This window comes from Pleurodeles waltl, chromosome 8, assembly GCF_031143425.1.
Source record: "Pleurodeles waltl isolate 20211129_DDA chromosome 8, aPleWal1.hap1.20221129, whole genome shotgun sequence".
In the NCBI taxonomy this organism is placed as follows: Eukaryota; Metazoa; Chordata; class Amphibia; order Caudata; family Salamandridae; genus Pleurodeles; species Pleurodeles waltl.
Genome location: NC_090447.1, coordinates 1,259,099,790 through 1,259,121,217, shown reverse-complemented (window position 1 = coordinate 1,259,121,217; position 21,428 = coordinate 1,259,099,790). Strand labels below are relative to the sequence as shown.

Here is a 21,428-nt window from a genome sequence, read left to right as displayed (position 1 = left end):
GCAGTCCTTCTCAGCAAAGCAGTCCAGATGAGTCCTTTGGGCAGCCAGGCAGGTCTTCTGACAGAGTTCAGGTGTAGATCCAGAAGTGTCTGATTTGGGGGGTCAGAGACCCAGTTTATATACCAAAAAATGCCTTTGAAATGGGGGAAATTTCAAAGAGCGGTTTTGAAGTGCACAAGTTTCAGCCCAGTCCTGTCTGACAGGGTCCCTGTGGGGGGGTTATCCGACCTTTGTGTGAGGGCAGACCACTGTCCTTTGAAATGTAAGTGTGAGCCTCTCCACTCTTCCTGCCCAGGAAGACCTATTCAGTATGCAGATGAATGCAGATGTGACTGAGTGTCCTGTGTGTGTGGTTGTCTGGGTGGAATGCACACAGGGAGCCAGCACAGACCAGGCACGGATTGGAGACAGGCTGTAAGGCACAGATGGTAGTAAGTGCAGAGAAATGCCCACTTTCTAATAGTGTCATTTGCAAAATTTTCTGACACCACTCTGGCCATACTAAATATGACCTGGCTTCTCCTTCCAGATCAGAACTACCACTCAAAAGTATATGAGGGCAGTTCTAATGCTAGTCTATGAGAGGCCTCACAGTAGTGGAAAACGACTTTGTGATTTTTCCACTACCAGGACATGTAAAACACATTAGGTACATGTCCTGCCTTTTACTTACATAGCGCTCTGCCCTTTGGGTTACCTAGGGCCTACCTTTGGGGTGACTTATATGTAGAAAAGAGGAATTTAAGGATTGGCAAGTAGTTTTAAATGTCAAATTGAAGTGGCAGTGAAACTGCACACACAGGCCTTGCAATGGCAGGCCTGAGACATGGTTAAGGAACTACTTATGTGAGTGGCACAATCAGTGCTGCAGGCCCACTAGTAGCATTTAATTTACAGGCCAGGGACTTACAAGCAAATTAAATATGCCAATTGGGTAGGAGCCAATGTTACCAGGTTATTGGTGGAGAGAGCACATGCATTTTAGCAGTGGTTAGCAGTGGTAAAGTACACAGAGTCCTAAAACCAACAGAAACAGTGTAAAAAAAGTAGAGGGTGACAGGCAAAAAGTTTGGGAATGGCCACCCCAAGGCTGTCAGGTTTGACATAGTCACACAACTTTCATCAAATGGAGGCTGTCTTGGGAGTTCTACAGCCTCTCACATGTGACAGCTTTTTTCTACTTTATCTTGCTAGAGCCAAAGGAACTGTGGTGAGATTGGTCCTGTTTGATGACATATCCAAAGTTGTCAAAGTTCCACAACTTGAGATACTGAAAAGAAATAAGCAAACGTTTGTTCACAATTTGTAAATCATTTGAGGGCCCAAGAACCAGTTGTTGCAACACAATTTAGAAGTTGAGGCAAAGCCTCAGAACATAGGCATAAGGGACAGTTTAAAAATCCAACAGTAGTTTCACAAGCCAAACAAATAAATGTAACTCTACCTATCTAATCTCTAACCTGAGGCCTCCGAAGACACTGCTGGAAGAGGTTGAAGAGGTTGAAGAGTTTCAAGAATACAAGAAAATTCTTTGAAGTATTCCTGGAATGTAAGGAAATTCTTTAAATTAATGCAGCAGAGAATCTGCCAAGGTGCCCCTCAAGCAGAAATGTCCGGGGAGATGAACTCAGTGTTCAGCTTTAACATTGTCTCAGCTGGAGAGCTAGGAACTTAAGTGGAGAGCAGAACCCAAGCACTAACTAAAGTTCCTCCTACTGCCTCTACGACCAACCATCCTGATAGTGAGTCAAAATGTGCCTTCAAAAAGAGAATGTTGTCTATGGCTAGTTTATCTATAAGAACTATGAGCATAATGTGTCTTCTGGGCAGGTACAACAATGCTTGATGGGCATGGTCTACGAAATCTTATCAGCCATCTCAGAAGTCTCCAGAGCCTCACTGGTGCAAATTATACATGTTGAACAGGACAAAGTGAAGTATATCTTGAGTGCTGGTTTGGACACCACAGAGCTATTGCCCAGAGGGTTGTTCTTTAACAGCACACCCGGATGAGATCAAATGTGTGTTCAGATGTCCAAGCATCCTTGATGGCCATACCCTTAGATGGTACCAGATTGTTTGGCAGAGAATGTTTATTCAACGCTCTAACAATTTAAGCATAGCTGAGCCACAGCATGACTCTTATCTGCCGTCAGTGTATACAAAAAATGATGGATGGAATGCTTGAATTAATCACAGTCACAGGTAATTACTAGGGCCATATACCAATCCATTGTATTTTGCATTCTATGTCACCTCAGTTTGGACCCAGCTATATGCAAGTCAGTCTTGACCCAGCTCCTCTGGAACAGTCCAGCCCGAACTGCCATACCAGGTCCTCCCTGAACTGGATCACCAGCAACCCAGGATGGGTTTCACTTTAGTTATGGGCTTATTAGCAAAGTACAGGTCACCGTTTGCAAACGCAAAATGGCCTTGTACAATGTACCATCCCTATTTTGCAAGTCCATATCCAGTTACTGACTTGCAGAATAGGGATTGCGACTCGCAATTAGGAAGGGGCGTCCCAAGGGTGTCCCTTCCTAACTGCGACTCGAAGGGGGATGTATGATTGTTTTGGGACCGTGAATGCGGTTGCAAAACAATCACAGTTAACACCAATTTTAATTTGGTGCTAACCCATTCTTAAACGGGAAGGGGTTCCGATAAGACCCCTTCCCTTTTGTAAGAAAATGGGCTGCATTTAAAAAAAAAAAAACTTTATTGAAAAGCAGTCATAGACATGGAGGTCTGCTGACCCCAGCTGGCCACCATCCCTGTGATTGCATCCATTCCCAAATGGGTCACAAATTGCGACCTGCCTCATGGATATTCATGAGGCAGATCCCTTGTGACCCATTTGGGAATCGCAAACAGTGTGGTTAACACTGTTGTATAATTTGTTTTGCGACTCGCAATTTGTAAATTGCAAATAGATCGCAAATTGCGAGTTGCAAAATAAAAAGTCATACATTGGGTCCTTGATGCCCTAAGTGTGCCGGGTATGCCTAGACATGGGTCCCGGGGTCACTGTGCCACAGAACCAAGCTATATTCACCTGAAGAGCCCATAACAAGGGCGAAGTCGGCATGGGGTGCTTAAATTCTGGTTCAGGGTAGATTTGACCTGGCAGTTCGGGTTGGACTGTTCCCTTACTAACATTTGCCCTTCAAATGTGGCTTTCCCTTTGAAGCTCACCTTTTGGGTTTACATCCATTCTGGCCATCCTGCCAGGAAGACGTCACACTTCTTCCCTTGGTAGGCCCTCTGTTTCTCTTCCCGGGAGGATAGCAGAAGGGTACCTTGAGGGTAGCAGCTTATGTGCAACCATAAATGGCTACTAGAAATTTTGAGCAACAAAGTGGCAACTTTCTAAAGTTGCCATTTGTACAAAAAGTACATTTGTCCGGAGCAACAAGTCAGATTCATTGCTGGATTCCTTTGAAGTATCGACTTTAGTACTTCCATCATAGAAGTTAGAATGCTGAGTTGTAAACATTAACTCTTTACTCGCCAATTTTGTTTCTAGCCTTACCTTAGTAAAAATGACAATGCAGGGTTTTCGCTAGCCAGACATGATAAGATATTTAAAGATATGTCTATCTACTTACTATGATGACCCTGTCTTTAGGGCTCAGTATGCCTGCCTTAGGAGTGACTTATAAATGCTCCAAATGAGTTGGCACACGTTTTCTTTCCTTATGTGTCTAGGCATTCTAGCACAGGTGAGCAATCTTTTAAAACCATTTTTTAAAACAACAGGATTGCTTAGGGTTAATGCTGCTTTACAGTATGTTTGAACCTAGGATCAAGGATTGTTGCCATTACGATTGGACTGTCTATAAAGGAAATTTGTAAAGGAGAGATAAAAATTGATTCAATGCCAAGATGCTGGATACATTTAAAAGGTTTAACCCCTTCCCCGCCACGGACGTAATGGTTATATCCGGTGGCACGGCGCTGAGACGCCACAGACTTAACCATTACGTCCTGCTAGAGGCCCTCAGGAGAAGCACTGGTGCTCCCCCCGAGGGCCTCCGCCCCAGGGCAGGGCTGGAAGGGGAATCACTCCCCTTCCACCACGACCCCCCACCCCCTCCAGTGACATCTGATGACGTCTGAACGCCAATGCACGCTGACCTCATCAGAGGTCAACTCCCATTGCGCTGGAAGCAACGCTTCCAGCGCAACTGAGGAGAAACTGATTTGTTTCTCCTCAGTACAGGGGTCAGGGGAGGCAGAGAGGCATGAAAAGGGAAGGAAAGGCCTTTCCTTCCCTTTTCTTGTCTCTCTGTGCATTCCTGCAGCACGATCACATAGCGATCGTTCTGCAGGAAGCCACTAGACGCCAGGGAATATTTTTGTTTGTTTTGAAATTGTCATAAGAGGAGTGGCCCCTTGGGCAAGGGCCGCTAACCAAGGTGGGCATTTTATTTAAGGGCATTTCTGCCCCCCTGGGGGCAGATCGGCCTATATTAATAAGGCAGGTCTGCCCTCGGGGGGGCAGAAGCCATTAGGCACCAGGGATGTTTTTTATTTGTTTATATATTGATAAGAGGAGTGACCCCTGAGGCAAGGGTCACTCGAAGGGGGGTAATTATTTTATTAGGCCTTTTCTGCCCCCGGGGACAGAAGCCACTAGACACCAGGGATTTTTTTCATTTGTATTTATATTGATAAGGGGAGTGAGCCCTTAGGCAAGGGTCTCTCCCCGGTGGGGCAATTTTTTATTAGGCCTTTTCTGCCCCCCTGCGGGCAGGGCGGCCTATATTAATTAGGCTGATCTGCACCCGGGGCGGCTGAAGCCACTAGGCACCAGGTAGTTTTTTATTCTTATTTATATTGATAAGGGGAGTGACACCTTAGGCAAGGGTCGCTCCCCAGGGGGGGTACTTTTTTTATTAGGCCTTTTCTGCTGATAAGGGGAGCTCGATAGGGGGGGGGGGGCAAATTGTTTTTAGGCCATTTGTGCCCCCCTAGGGGGCAGATCGGCCTATTTCTATTAAGCCGATCTGCCCCTGGGGGGGCAGAAACCACTTAGGCACCAGGGATTGGTGTGTGTGTATGTGTGTGTTTTGTTTGGGAGGGCAGCCCCTTGGGCAAGGGTCGTTCCCCATGGGGCCACATTACTGTTTGATCAACTTATTTTTGGAAGGCTCATCTGCCCCCAATGGGGGCAGAAAGCCCACCAGAGACCAGGAAAGATTTGTTTTTCCACAATAAGAGGCTTGTATGGCCATACCCCCACCCCAAATAACTGAGGCCAAAGTTGTTCTGCCCACCAGTGAGCAGATGGGGCAGTTACCCCAATCCACACCCTGGGTGGCAGAAAGTCTACTAGATGCCAGGGAATTAAAATAAAATGTGTGGTGGTGGCTACAAACCAGTATGGGCATGGTTATGCTCCCACCCCAAATGAAGGTAGTAGCAGTCTTTCAGCTCTCCCCTGCACACTAACACATCTTATTCCACGGCAAGCAAGAGGACATTTGATTATTTTGGGTTTTGGTTTTACATTTGGGCCATGAGAGCTTGGCTAACTCTCAAAATTGTCCCACTTGGAATGGTGAGGGCTGCACTTTTTGGACTTTGGGATGCTGCCATGTAGAAAAATCCACAAGACCTAGACACATCTGAAAACTAAACATCTGGGTGAGTCCAGTGTGATGTGCTTCACATGCACCCCGCACCATTTTCTTACCCACAATGCCCTGCAAAACTCGAACTTTGCTGGAAATGTCTATTTTTTTCCACATTTTTGTGATGGAACCTTCCCGAATCTGCAGGAATCCACAACATTCCTACCACCCAGCATTGCCTCATCTATACCGATAGAAATTCTGCCCCACATGTCAGCCTAAAAATTATTTTTTTCAAACTGCCCTTTTGGACCCGCTTTGGTTCCCTCTCAATTTCGACATGTTTTTGGCTCTTCCCTGTCACAGGCACTTGGCCCACCTACACAAGTGAGGTATCATTTTTACCAGGAGACTGAGGGGAACGTTGGGTGGTAGGAAATTTGTCCTGGTGCGGTGATCCCCCACAGAAATATTGGAAAATGTGATATTTGAGCTAAATTTGAGGTTTACTTCGGATTCTGCGTAAGAAAACATTGGGGGATCCATGCAAGTCACACCTCTTTGGATTCCCTCGGGTGTCTAGTTTTCAGAAATGTTTGGGCTTGGTAGGTTTCCCAATATGGCTGCTGAGCCCAGGACCAAAAACGCAGGTCCCCTCCACCCCGCAATAACAAGTAATTTAGTATTTGATCATTTTGATGTGTCCACATAGTGTTTTGGGGCATTTCCTTTCGCGAGCACTAGGCCTACACACACAAGTGAGGTACCATTTTTATTGGGAGACTTGGGGGAACGCTGGGTGGAAGGAAATTTGTGGCTCCTCTCTGTGAGGAAAAGGTGTTTTTTGGGCCAAATGTTTAGGTTTGCAAAGGATTCTGGGTAACAGAACCTGGTGAGAGCTCCACAAGTCACCCCAACCTGGATTCCCCTAGGTGTCTATTTTTCAAAAATGCACAGGTTTGGTAGGTTTCCCTAGGTGCCGGCTGAGCTCGAAGCAAAAATCTACAGCTAGGCACTTTGCAAAAAACATGTCAGATTTCAATGTAAAAATGTGATGTGTCCATGTTGCGTTTCCTGTCGCGAGCATTAGGCCTACCCATGCAAGTAAGGTACCATTTACATCCAGAGACTTGGGGAACACAGAATAGCAAAACAAGTGTTATTGCCCGTTGTTTTTCTCTAAAAAAGACGTCTATTTGAGAAATACCCTGTAATTCTTATGCTAGTATGGGCACCCCGGAATTCATAGATGTGCAAATAACCACTGCTTCCAACACCCTATCTTGTGCCCATTTTGGAAATACAAAGGTTTTCTTGATACCTATTTTTCACTCATTATATTTCAGCAAATGAATTGCTGTATATCCGGTATAGAAGGAAAACCCATTGCAAGGTGCAGATCATTTATTGGCTATGGGTACCTAGGGTTCTTGATGAATCTACAAGTCCTATATATCCCCACAACCAGAAGAGTCCAGCAGATGTAACGGTATATTGCTTTAAAGAATTTGACATTGCAGGAAAAAGTTACAGAGTAAAACATTGAGAAAAATTGCATTTTTTTACCTCAATTTCAATGTTTGTTTATTTCAGCTGTTATTTTCTGTGGGAAAACCTTGTAGGATCTACACAAATTACCTATTGCTGAATTCAGAATTTTGTCTACTTTAAAGAAATGTTTAGCTGTCTGGAATCCAGCATTAGTTTCACGCCCATTTCTGTCATTAACTGGAGAGAGGCTGAAAGCACAAACAATAGTAAAAATGGGGTATGTCCCTGTACAATGCAACAAATTGTGTTGAAAAATTGGGTTTTCTAATTCAAGTCTGCCTGTTCCTGAAAGCTGGGAAGCTGGTGTTTTCAGCACCACAAACCCTTTGTTGGTTCCATTTTCAGGGAAAAAAACACAATACTCCTTCTGCAGCCCTTTTTTCCCATTTAAAACAAAAAAATCGCTGTATTTTGGCTAATTTCTTTGTCTCCTTCAGGGGAACCCACAAAGTCTGGGTACCTCTAGAATCCCTAGGATGTTGGAAAAAAAGGATGCAAATTTGGCATGGGTAGCTTATGTGGAGAAAAGGTTATAAGGGCCTAACCGTGGACTGCCCCAAATAGCACAAAAAAGGCTTGCCAACTGAGGGGGAAAAACGCCTAGCAGCGAAGGGGTTAAAGCATAATTCAAATTATTTTAACTGAAGTTGTGTATTGTTCTTTTAGTTGATCTTTTATTTGGGCAATGAAGTCTGGATAAAAGTAAATAAATCAAATTTAAATTATGGTTAATCACAACTCACTATGTGAGGAAGAAATGTAACTATAATGGGTCATTGTAAGGTGTCATTTAGAGCTAAAATTATACATATCTTGGTTTAGAATATGAAGACAATTTATCATGCAAATACCATCGCTTGAATTTTTTTTACGAGAATTAAGAATCCGATTGTTGGACTGGTGACATTTCAGAAGCAACCATCATTTGAATATCTGATGTTTTGTTCTGATTTATGTCTTCCATGGCCACATCAGGCCGAATGAAGATTTTATTGATTAATTGATTGATTGAGAAGCAGCTCAGTCGATTCCTTGCTCAGTTCCTAATTTGTTAAAAAAAAACTAAGTATGTTTTTATAGGGCTTCCTTGGGAGCACTTTGCCCTTCCTACCACATGCCATAGTTGCAACAACAATGCTACTAGTCTTGATACAAAGTGATACCTCTTTTTTCACCATCCTACCCATCCTGTCGTGTGGTATTTATACTGTGCCTCCAGCCCCACTTTTGAAATGTGTCTATTTTCCCCACACAAATACTGCTGGATTTTCCTTGACAAAATGTGGGCGGGGAAAAAGTTTGGTATTTTACTCATGCGTTGTAATCTCAGTTTGGGTGCAAACTCCTACCTCCGCCTGGATCGAGATTACCGAACCTGAGGTACTTTTTAGCAGTTCTAGGAAGGCTTCTTGTCCTGAGGTTCATGTGAAATATGCTATATGGTTTGTATCATATATTCTACATACAAATTAGAACAACTGGATGATGTAGGACTTCTGAAGCATGATAATATATAGGATTTCCTATCCTTCGATTGTTTTTTTGTCATCCATCGAACTGACTTTTTATTGTATAATAGTTCTTTTTTAATATATTTAGTATTTATTTTAGTTTGCTACCTATTTTCCTATGGATTTAGTTACTGAACTTCATATGAAACAATGAACTTAAAAAGAAACTCGGGATAGCTACCGCCGCAGGCAGCAGTTATGAATCTGGTGTCTATTTCATGACAATAGCTGAGCTTGAGGGGTATCCGCCTACCGCATATCATCACTGGCACTGGTTTTAGTCCTGGACTTTTAATTTTTAAATATTTGTTATCAGGTGCATTATTCTAATCTGTTCAATTAGAGCAAACCAAGAATACAGCTACCATAATGCTGTAGGTTGTCACATGAAGTCAAAGAACTCCAGTCAATGAGTACAAGTTGTTAAGTGGCAACAACTGACGTGATTACTCAGTATTGATTATTGTCCATAGTAAATGAATGAGTAACCTGTCTACTCTCTACTGTAACTCTCTATAGTCTACTCGTACCCGCATTATATGCCCACACTGATTTTTCTTCCCTGAAACTAAAGGTGCTCAGAGTCTGGGATTTTGAAAGTGGAAAGCAGGTGTTTGAGTTCTGCGACGCCCACGGGGGCGCTGGAATAACCTGTATGACCTTTGACCTCAGTGGAAGAAGGTATGTATTTGCTGTTTTGGTGATAAATGCATTAGCAATGTATTTTTCTGGACGCAGCGCAGTTGTAGTCCCTTTATGCGTTATTGTTTCAGCTATGCACATGTAAGCCATACAACAAAACAATCTCACAATTATAATGGCAATTAACAGTTAAAAATATTGAACTAATAAGAACAGCTCATCAGCTTCCTGTGCAAAAAATCAATTCCAAACCTCTGGGAGCCGGCAATACCAGAAACATTTATAGAGACAGCCTTAAAATGAATTGAATGGGGCTTCTGGGGCATAGGCCATCACGAATGTGTGCAAGTAATCGTTCAAGAAGTAATGGCCATTAATTACATAAAATGTATTATTATTAATTGAATAAAAACGATTCTTCGCCTCATAGTACCAGAAATTAATTTGAAACATTTAGGAACATGCAGAACATAGATAGTAGTTTGCTCTTTACGTAGGGCGTCTTTGTGGGCAGACAGCTAGAAATGCATCAGTTGACATTTAAAGAGTAAGCTTAAAACTAATTAAATAACCCTGGGTAGATTTTATCAAGGTCATGTACAAATAAGTGTTAGGATATATCTAACTGTTGTAGGCTATAGGGCTACCCAACGGCACGCTAAGTGTGCATTGTATTTGTCACCAGCTGATACTAATCATGGTGCAAGTAATGGAGGGTTTACAACGGCTAAATCTAGGTAATCGTCCAGATGCGGCCTTATTTCATTGAACTGTCGCAATTTGACCGTTTCTTCGTTATTTTACCAACGTTTGCATGTTGTTCTTACGTGTACGCATTGCAGAAGCGCGATGTCAGGTACGTCTTCTTGCCTCAAAAGTGTTAGCTGAAGGCGCCATCTAGAGGCTGGCTGTCAGATCCACAGCCTTGGTTTGTTACATGAGAAGTATTCATTTCAGCAGCTTAAAAATCACTGCTAGAGTCGACTAGCGCAAACACCTACAGCTTTTGATGCAAAGCTTGATCTACTGAGATACTCATACTGGGCTTGCATCAAAAGCTAACACCTCCTTAAAGCATTCATTAACAAGGGGAAATGTGTTAATTTCTCAAAATAACCCGTGCATTCCATGTGTGCTGAAGAGCACAGCACACATCCAATTCAGTGGATACTTCTGAATTCATCTAGGCCTAGAAATGTGTACATGAAGGATATGCTTCCATCACAAGCCCTCAGCCAGACAGCCACGCACACATCTGCACAATGGTGCGAGGATGTGCACCGTGCAGTGATGGTAGCAGCAGTCAGGCAATCTATGTAGATAGAACTCTCCTCTGCGGCTTCCCCCTAGCGCAACACATCTAATTGCTGCACCGTGCTGCATGAAAAATAAGTACATTTGCCCCTGTGCAGTAATGCAAAAAAGTCTCTTTACTTGTTACTAAATCGGTATCTCTGTTTAACGCATTTACGCAACTCATACACATTTATTTCAATTTAATGTATTTATTGATAATCTTTCTTCAGGTTGGTGAGTGGAGGAAGAGACGGATGTTTAAAAATATGGAATTATAACAATGGACATTGTTTGCACACTTTAAAAACTGGTACGTACAAGAACTGCAGACGCGCAAGTACACTGCCAGTTTGGCAGAATCAGCACAGTTGTCATACCAGAGTCGGTGGTTTAGATACTGTTACGTAGAAGGAATACATTTGAAGTTAACTCGTGTCATTTAAAACTGTGTTTTACTGACCAGCTTGAAGCAAGATCAAAAAAAATACTCCTAACAGGTTATGTTATGTAACTGAAAATGAATGAACACTTCAACTGGAACTCTTATGTTCAACGCAAAACTAAAACACACCTAATGAAATCAAGTTTTCACTTAGCGTGTTAAAGTTTATGTCCAATATGGTATTATCTGTATCAAAGTATACATAGCCACGGCTTAGCTTATTGTGCGCATTTCCACAATTGGTAGAGTTTCACTTTTTGCACGTTTGTTCTTTAGTGCTTAATTTGAGCTGGGGTGACTAGTGGGGGCCAGCAGAACTAATTTCTGGGCTTCTGCACTTATTTTAGCTCGTCAGACACTCCCCTAGAGGAAGAGAAAACAAAATACACCACAGGGAAAGGAAGAGGAAGACGAAAAACTTTCACAAAGGAAGAAAGCAGGTGCCCATAAGAGAGAGATAAAAGGGCGGGGAGTGTCTGGCAGCGAATTAACGTGGCCTGTGGTGGATTCAGGAGTATGCAGCATTGGGAGTCGGTGCGCTTGAGCAGAGCTTTGGGAACCAGCACTCATTAATTTAAAAAAATGTAAGCACTGCTAATACCATAAAATTAATTTTAGAAGAGTCTGCACGTGCTACTGGCACGTGAAGGCACAACATAGACACAATGCAAAAAGAGTCACATCGCCAGACAGGGACACCTGAACAACATGTGAAAAAAACAACCATATTAAGTAAATGAGGACACCCTCAAATTAACTTACATACGTGCCGAGGTTTGTTAAGACTAAAATGATGAATGCCTTTTCTTTGGTGCCATAGGAGACTGTTCAAATAGGACGAGCATCTCTTGTGACCTTACTTTGACACATATTGACCATCACATACTGTGACTGTGTTGGACGGAGACCTACTTGGGAACACCATAAGCTTGTCGGGGAAGTGTTAAAACAGATTCTAGTCAACACAAATTCCATGTGTTAGAAGTCCTGATTAGTTAGCTCCAAGGCTTCTATTCCATGGAGCCTTCCTATACAAACTGATAAAATAAACACTTTTGAGATATAAACGATGAGGCGGGTTATCATTCCATTGGTTCTGAATATTATTGCGGAGTGTTAAGGCTGCATGACCTGCTCGGTCGCAGATTGTTTTAAAAAACATCTTGTATTCTTTGTGGTAATGTCCATATTTGGTGAGATTCTTAGATACAGAAACAGAAAAACATTCAGGCACCCATATGCACACAGTTCCCAGGTGGAAAAATTCACACACGCGCAAAGACAACACACGTTGATATACATGAAGTCAAACAACACATAGAAGGACACATGCGAACACAGGTGAATGTTGAACGGATGCATGGATTTATTAATAGGTGTTCGGTTTTATACCTGAGTGATTAAATGGTTGAATGGATACGTTCAGTGGATGGTGCATGGGAAGATGTACAGGTGTGGTTGTAAAGGTGGGAGGAAGCAGATGTGAACAGATGGATGTATGGATGTTTAGTTGTGATTTGATGGATGAGTGCTGGGTTATTACTATTATTTTTAATATTATTACTATACATTTATTAAGAAACAGAAAAGTGATGGGAAGAGTGCTTGAATGAGCTTAGCCCCTGGTAATTACTTGTAGCTACTTATAGGAAACTGGGTTAATGGTTGAGGGGGGTGTAAACCCTTCTCAAGCAACAACCACAATTAAGTTTTCAGTGAAAAATAGTGTCTAAATGATTGAAGCGATAACCACAAGCATGCCCTTGCTCAAGACCAGGGCAAAGTGGAAAATTATAGTGAACCGCAATGGAACGTGATTCATGTATACAGAGTGAATTGGGCCCAGTCTCAGCTTAGCTTTGAACTTAGAAGCATTTTTTTAAAACAATGTCTGAGAAGGTAAAGTTCACCAGAGCAAGGTAGCCAGCAATGTCTAAAGAAGAGGCATCAGCTTCGGGGAGCCACTGGATTAAGTCACGTTGAAGATTTCTACGTTCGGACTTTGTCAATTTTTTAGAAGTTAAAAGTTTCCAGTGGGATGGAGCTTCAGGCTGCAGCTCATGAGGGCTCTACAAGGCCGGATACCCTTCCAAAAATGAGCAGCCGAAACAAGATTTGCTGTGTAGGAGCTATTGTGAAGTCAGACCGACAGGCGATGCACTTTGGGTGAATCGCCCAGTAGGAAGATCCTGGTCTCCTGCCAGTTTCACTTTTAGAAGATAATTGACTAAGTCCCAAGTTGTGAATGTTATGCTGTTTGGACATCTTTAGCACTACTTTCAAGGGTTCAGGGTTGGTGGGGCACCACTTGGAGGACAGGACACACTTCAGCCAGGATCATTGTGTGGGTTTAAGGTTGGCAGGCCTCAAGCAGCACAGTATTCCCCTGGAAGCGCAAGGCAGGCTTCAAGCAGCAGGGTGGTGCTCTGAGGTACTAAGCAGCCCTGAAGCAGCAGGGCAGTCCTCTAAATTACAAAGTGGTCCTTCTAGGGGTCCTTCATAGTCTAGGAGTGGAGTCAAGAGTTGGTCTGAGGGTCCAATATTTATACCTGGGGCCAGCCTGTGAAATGGGAGAATAGTTTAGGCTATTCTACATTTGTTCAGGAAACTCAGTATACAAAGTAATTGGTGAAAATAATTTATTTGCAGCAGCACAGCAACTGTCTTCAACCATACACAACTTAAACTGACTGGTTTCCTGCATTTCACTGGTAACCTACTCCATGGAATGTAGAACACAATGGATAACATAACAAAGCCTATGCACAGAAGATGCACTAAAGGCAGTGCTAAGAAACATGAGAATATATATAACACATCTCCCTTAATAGGAAATTGAGCACTGGTTACAGAGCAACAAACATAAAACATAAACCATCTATATACAAGAATCTTAAATAAAAAATAAACATAAAATTACTCAACATTTTCCATAAACCGTTGTTTTTTTCTTTTGACCCTTGACGCAACATGTTTGCACTTTCATTGTACTCTGTCTCCACATTATACCTTCCACTGTGGCTCACGGAATGCTTCTGGTTTCCCAACCTTACCATAACATTGTTGTTAGACTTCATCCTTGGTTTGGTCTCCCTTAACTTTTTGCCTCTGTTCCCCAGGTTGTTGATGTGTGCTGGACTCTGATTTTACTGTTTTTGTTACTCTGGGCACTTTGCCACTGCTAACCAGTGCTAAAGTGCAAGTGCTCCTTTACAAAATGTGTATGTAATTGGCTTATCCATGATTGGCATATTTGTTTTAATAGGAAGTCCCTAGTACAGTGCACTAAATCTGATTAAAGGGTAGATTCCCTTTGGGAGTGGATGGACATGTGGAGTTTGGGGTCTCTGAGCTCACAATTTAAAAATACATCTTTTAGTAAAGTTGATTTTAAGATTGTGTGTTTGAAAATGCCACTTTTAGAAAGTGAGCATTTTCTTCCTTATACCATTTCTGTGACTCTGCTTGTATGTGGATTCCCTGTCCGGGTCAGTTTGACAGTTGGGCTGGTTGCACCTCACACTAGACAGTGACACAAAGGGAGCTGGGGTGTAGTCCGCATTTCCTGATGAGCTATCGTGCTAGGAGGGAGGGGAGGAGTGGTCAGTCACACCTGAAGGGGCTATGCCTGTCCTCACACAATGCCGTCTCTGACCCCCTGGTGAGTGTCTGGGGCCTAGCATGGGAAAGGCAGGATTTTACACTCAAAAGAGACTTTACTTTGAAGTAGGCGTACATCTAAGGAGAAATTGGGTATAAGAAGGGCACCCAAAACCACAGACTTTAGATCACTTCTGGCCATCAAGAGGAACCTCTGCCTGGAGAAGAGCTGAGGAAAAATGCTGCCCTGCGTGTGACTGTGCTTTGTGGAGCTATCCTGCAGTTGCTACTTCTGCCAGAGTAAGAGGGCAAAGACTGGACTTTGTGTGCCTTCCATCTTGTGAAGAAATCGCCAAGGGCTTGATGTAGAGCTTGACTCCTGTTGTTTGAAGCCTCAGGGCAGGCAAAGACTTCTCTCTGCCAGAACCTGGAGTCTCTGGAGAGACTCCTGCTCTGACAAGTGGTGCCCTATCCTGTCCCTGGGCCCTTGAAAAGAAAGCTGATGAAAATCCAAGGAAATCGACTTTGGATGACTTCGGACCGACACCGCTGCTGAATCCGGTGACGCTGCCTGCAACCGACTCTGTGATCTTCGCTGGAACGCGACGAACTTCGCAGGCCCGATGCTGCTGCAGCCCCACTGAAGTCTGTGACTCCGTGGAAGTCGCCGCACCACGTCGTGACCAATGCCGCTCGAAGTGCACAGATTCAATGTTTCGCACAGACGCCGCAATCCCCGACTTCGCGCATCGACTTGTTTTCACTCTTCACCGAAGGTACTATACTTGGGGGTCTACACGACTCCGTGTCCAGCGCCGCTGGTGTCGGCTTGTTGGGAATGACTCCGTCACAACACCGTGTTAACACTTCATCGAAGCATTCTGTGTTTCTAAGCGCTATTTTTGAATTTTATCTTTAAAAATTCATAACTTGACTTGTGTATGTCGGATTTTTGTCATTTTGGTCTTGCTTTGTTTAGATAAATATTTCCTATTTTACTGAACTAGTGTTGTGTCATTTTGTAGTGTTTTCATTAAGTTACTGTGTGTGTTGGTACAAATACTTTACACCTAAGACTCTGAAGTTAAGCCTACTGCTCTGCCAAGCCACCGAGGGGGTAAGCAGGGGTTAGCTGAGGGTGATTCTCTTTTACCCTGACTAGAGAGAGGGTCCTTGCTCGAACAGGGGGTAACCTGACTGTCAACCAAAGACCCCATTTCTAACATTGGTGATCAGCGGTTGGGATTTGGGCTTGTATTGTACTTGACATACAGTGATTAAGTGTACACTACTGTTTAAGTTCAGACTACTACGTGACCACATACTACTTGTTTGGTGATCTTTTGATTTTTTTTCTTTGAGACTGTTTTTGTTCTACTTCCATTTTTTTCGCTGATTCCTTGATTGACTTTCTTTGGAACTTCATTTGGGAACTTGTTTTTCTGCCTTTGGAACTTTGCACTTGATTTTGAATCGTTATCATGTCCCAAGCTGGAGATGCATCAGTTTGAGCTGACTTTGACCTTGAGAAATTGGAGAGTTATACCAAGGCTCAGTTGAAGCAGTTCTGTAAAAGTTTTGACTGTCCCATTAAGAGCTCATCCAGGAAGGAGGAGCTGCAAAAGGCGCTGAAGGCCTGGGTGACAGCCAAGAGCACTGAAGGGCATACAGAGGAGGAGGGAGATGAGGAGGAGGAGAAAAAGTGTTTAGTACACAATGGTATTGTGGGTGGGCCTGTTATGTCCAGGGAGAAGGTCTCCAGGGCAGGGAGCAGTGTCTCATCTAAGGGTCTGACACCCGAAGAGCTACAGGACAGACAGGCAGAAAGGGAGTACCAATTGGAGGAGAGAAGGCTAGCCTTTTAGGAGAGGAAGTTAGCAATGGCTCATGAGCTTCGCTGGAGAGAGATGGATCATAGAAGCCAATCCAGTAGAGATGGTGGCAGCAACCCTACAGTGCAGCCTGAGAGGAGGGTGCACATTCCTAAAGACCTTGTGAAAGATTACAAGAGGGAGGATGACATATACTTGTGGTTCAAGGGGTATGCGTCTGCTCTCCACATGAATCTGGTCCCTGAAGCTAATTGGGGGCGGGTCTGTGGAAGCACTTTGAGGTAGATGGGAGGGATACACTGACAGCCTTAGGGAATGCTCAGAATCTCACCTACTCTAGCATGAAGGAGGCCTTGCTTACAAGGTATGGTCTTACCCCTGAGCAGTACAAGGATAAGTTTAGGTCCTACATGAAGAAGGAATCCCAAACTTGGTTGGAATGTGTTGATTCTTATTGCAGGTCACTGGATGGTTGGGTGAAGGTTAGTAAGGTAACTACATATGAGGGGCTTTACAATCTGATTGCTTGGGAGCACTTGTACAGTTTATGTTTTCCGGAGCTGTGCCAGCACCTGATTGATAGCAAGCTGACTGACCCCAGGAAGCTTGCGCAGGAAGCAGACTGCTGGGAGAACACCAGGGTCCAGAAGAACTATGGGGGAGACCACGCCCAGGGTGGGCAGGGTCCCTCTCAGAAGAAAGGGGGGGTAAGGGTAAACCGGGGGAGTTCTCTAAAGGGCCCCAAACTGATTCCCAGGGTAAGGATTCCCAACCCCCCAGTGAAAAGAAGCCATGGTTCTCCAAATGGAAGCCAGTGGCAGGTGGTCCCCCATGTAAGTGCTATGCATGTGACCAGGTGGGTCATGTGAGGGGGGACCCCAAATGTCCCAAAAGTACACTGGCATCCACTGGTGCGCCGTCCCAGGGTTTGGCCAGTGTAGCGCTTGGGGAGGAGTTGGTTTCAGGTGGGTGGGAACCAGCTGAGATGACCCTTGTCTCACTAGGGGACAGTGAGATGGTCCAGAGAACCCTAGTGCCTGAAATCACTAAGAAGTACAGGCAGTGGGTGACCATTAATGGACAGAGGGTGGAGGCTCTGAGAGACACAGGAGCCAGTGTGACTACAGTGAGGAGTCAGCTGGTGTCTGAAGAGCAGATAGATCCCCAGGTACTCCACCAAGTAGTTGCAGTGGACAACTCAGAGCGCCTGTGCAGAGTGGCGCAGGTTCCCTTTGAATGGGGGGTGGTCTCAGGTTCCTTGAAGGTAGCTGTGAGTCCAACCATGCCTTTAGATTGTTTGCTAGTCAATGACCTGGAGGACTCCCCTTGGAAGGAGGTGGAACACAGGTCTCACTTGGAGATGTTGGGTCTGCCTGGATGGGTGTGCGTATCCACCCAGTCAATGGCAGCCCGTCAGGGTAATCAAGAGCTCCTGGAACCTGAAACAGTGGCCCAGGGGACCGCTAAGAAGAGGAAGGGCAGGGGGCGTGGGGAACCAGCCCCAGAAGTTCCCACGGGCCGGGAGGAGGCGGATCCTGAGGGTAATGCCCCAGAGCCTACAGGGGAACAGGTGGCTGAACTGGGGGAGGTCCCTGAGCTGTCGCATTGGCAGAAGGAAGGGGGGCCCACCAGGGAAGCATTCTGTGCAGCACAGAAGACATGCCCTACTTTGGAAGGTTTGCGGCAGCAGGCTGCAGACCAGGCGGCTGGCAAGGAGCCAGGATCACACCTGATTTATTGGGAGGATGACCTACTGTATAGCGAACCTAAGGTTCCTGAGCCTGGGTCAGCCTGTGTGCTGGTGGTACCCCAGTGCTTCAGGGCCTTCCTACTGGGGTTGGCTCATGATGTGCCTTTAGCTGGACATTTGGGGCAGGACAAGACCTTTGAGAGGCTTGTCACCCACTTTTACTGGCCCCTAATGCGCAGGCACTCAGATGCACATTGCAGGTCTTGTCAGACTTGTCAGGCCAGTGGCAAGAGTGGGAGGAAATGTAAAGCTCCCCTCCAGCCTTTGGCTGTTGTCAGTACTCCCTTTGAGAGGTTAGGCATTGACATTGTGGGGCCTCTGGACCCCAAGACAGCCTTGGGCAACAGGTTCATCCTGGGCTTGGTGGACCATGCAACACGGTCCCCAGAAGCCATTCCTCTGAGGTCAGTCACTTCCCCCATGGTGGGTCGTGCACTGATGGGGGTTTTTACCCACATGGGGTTCCCCAAGGAAGTTGTATCAATATATATGAAGTCTTTGTGGAAAGTGTGTGGGGTAACCTACAAGTTCACCGCACCTAACCACCCCCAAAGTAATGGTCTGGTTGAGAGATTGAACCGTACCTTGAAAGGCATGATCATGGGCCTGCCACAGCCCTTGAGGCGGAAGTGGGGCATCCTCTTGCCATGCCTTTTGTTCGCCTACATGGAGGTGCCCCAAAAGGGACTTGGGTTTAGCCCCTTTGAGCAGATTTATGGCCACCCTGTAAGGGGACCTTTGAGTCTGGTTAAGGAAGCTTTGGAGAAAGCTCCTAGTAAACCCCCCCAGGATGTATTCAGTTACATGCTGGCTTTGAGAAACCAGACTGCCTGCTTCAGGAGTCTTGCTCAGGAGAACCTGGAAGCAAGGCAGGAGGACATGAAACGCTGGTATGACCAGAATGCCACTCTGATCGAGTTTCAACCTGGACAGAAAGTGTGGGTGATGGCACCAGTGGAGCCTAGGGCGCTCCAGGATAAGTGGACTGGGCCATTTGAGGTGGTGGAGCACAAGAGGGAAGTCACCTACCCGGTGGACTTGCGGTCTCCAAGGAACCCTTTAAGGGTCCTGCATGTCAACTGCCTCAAAACTCACTTTGAGCGGACTGAACTGTCCATGCTCCTTGCGACAGATGATTGGGTAGAAGAGGAGAATGAGCCTCTTCCTGACCTCCTATCTGCAGGAGAAAAAGATGGGTCGGTGAAGGGAGTGATCCTCTCCCCCTCCCTGACTGAGGAGCAGCAAGGTGACTGTTGCCACGTGTTGGGACAGTTTTCCTCTGTTTTCCCTGATCCCAGGAGTCACACACTTGTGCACAGATGATGTGGACACTGGGGACCGTACACCCATTAAACAGAAGGGTTACAGGGTGATGACAGGGTCAGGGTATGCAATAAGGATGAGGTATCCAAAATGCTTACCCTAGGTGTTATTGAGCACTCCAGCAGTCCTTGGGCCAGCCCAGTGATATTGGTCCCAAAGGCTACTGCACCTGGTGCCACTCCAGAACCCAGGTTCTGGGTGGACTACCGGGGACACAATGCAGTCAGCAAGACTGACGCACACCCCATCCCCCGAGCTTATGAGCTCATTGACCGGTTGGGAGCTGCCAAGTGCCTCAGTATGTTTGATGTAACATCTGGGTACTGGCAGATTACCTGAACTGAGGGGGCCAAGGAGAGGTCAGCATTCTCTACACCAGATGGCCACTTTCAATTTAAAGTGATGCCATTTGGGATGAAGAATGCCCCTGCCACCTTTCAGAGGTTGGTGAACCAGGTGTTGGCTGGGTTGGATGAGTTCAGTGCCACCTACCTGGATGACATTACTGTGTTTAGTTCCACATGGGAGGAACACCTGCAACACCTCTGGAGAGTGTTAGAGGCCCTGCAGAAGGCAGGCCTCACTATTAAGGCGAGCAAGTGCCAAATAGGGCAGGGTTCTGTGGTGTACTTAGGACACCAGGTGGGGAGTGGCCAGGTGGCACCCCTACAGCCTAAGATTGACACGATTCTGGCTTGGGAGACTCCCAAGACCCAGACTGAAGTGAGAGCCTTTTTAGGTCTCACAGGATACTACAGGAGGTTTGTTAAGGGATATGGTACCATTGTTACCCCCTTAACTGAGTTGACTTCTAAGAAGCAACCCAGGAAAGTGATCTGGACAGAGGCTTGCCAGAACGCTTTTGATGCCCTGAAGGCTGCTATGTGCACAGCACCTGTGCTGAAGGCACCTGACTACTCCAAGGAGTTTGTTGTGCAAACCGACACCTCAGGGCATGGTATTGGAGCAGTACTCTCACAGCTTAATAGCCTTCATTAGCAGGAGGTTACTACCCAGGGAACGTAGGTGGAGTGCCATAGAACGTGAAGCGTTTGCTGTGGTCTGGGCACTGAAGAAGCTAAGACCCTACTTGTTTGAGACTCACTTCCGAGTTCAGACCGACCACAGGCCCCTCAGATGGTTAATGCAGATGAGGGGTGAAAATCCAAAACTGTTAAGGAGGTCCATTTCCCTACAGGGTATGGACTTTATAGTGGAACACCGTCCTGGTACAGAGCATGCCAATGCTGATGGTCTGTCCAGGTTCTTCCGCCTTAGTGATGAGAACTCCCATGAGGTTGGATAGTTGCTCCCCACTTTCAGCTGGAGGGGACACGTGTTAGACTTTTCATCCTTGGCGTGGTCTCCCTTAACTTTTTGCCTCTGTTCCCCAGGTTGCTGATGTGCGCTGGACTCTGATTTTACTGTTTTTGTTACTCTGTGTACTTTACCACTGCTAACCAGTGCTAAAGTGCAAGTGTTTCTTTACAAAATGTGTAAGTAATTGGCTTATCCATGATTGGCATATTTGATTTACTGGTAAGTCCCTAGTACAGTGCACTAGAGGTGCCCAGGGCCTGTAAACCAAATTCTACTAGTGGGCCTGTAGCACTGGTTGGTCCACCCACATTAGTAGCCCTATAAACATGGCTCAGACCTGCCACTACAGTGTCTGTGTGTGCAGATTTTAACTGCCAATTCGACTTGGCAAGTGTGCCCACTTGCCAGGCCTAAACCTTCCCTTTTCTTACATGTAAGATAACCCTAAGTTGGGCCCTAGGTAGACCCATGGGCAGGGTGCAGTGTTTGTTTAAGGTAGGACATATACTAATGTGTTTTATATGTCCTGACATTGAGATACTGCCAAATTCGTTTTTTTACTGTTGCAAGGCCTATCTTTCT

The 21,428-nt window shown here is 45.3% G+C and overlaps 1 protein-coding gene across 1 annotated transcript in view; it reads left to right on the top strand.

The window, feature by feature from the left end:
* The window catches only part of LOC138248527 (cilia- and flagella-associated protein 337-like), a 513,680-nt gene that overhangs the window by 233,434 nt on the left and 258,818 nt on the right, over positions 1-21,428 (top strand). Inside the window, exons 17-18 of the mRNA XM_069202182.1 lie at positions 9,216-9,322; positions 10,810-10,889. Of these exons, the coding sequence (XP_069058283.1) occupies positions 9,216-9,322; positions 10,810-10,889 (187 nt within the window). The remainder of the gene's footprint in view (positions 1-9,215; positions 9,323-10,809; positions 10,890-21,428) is intronic.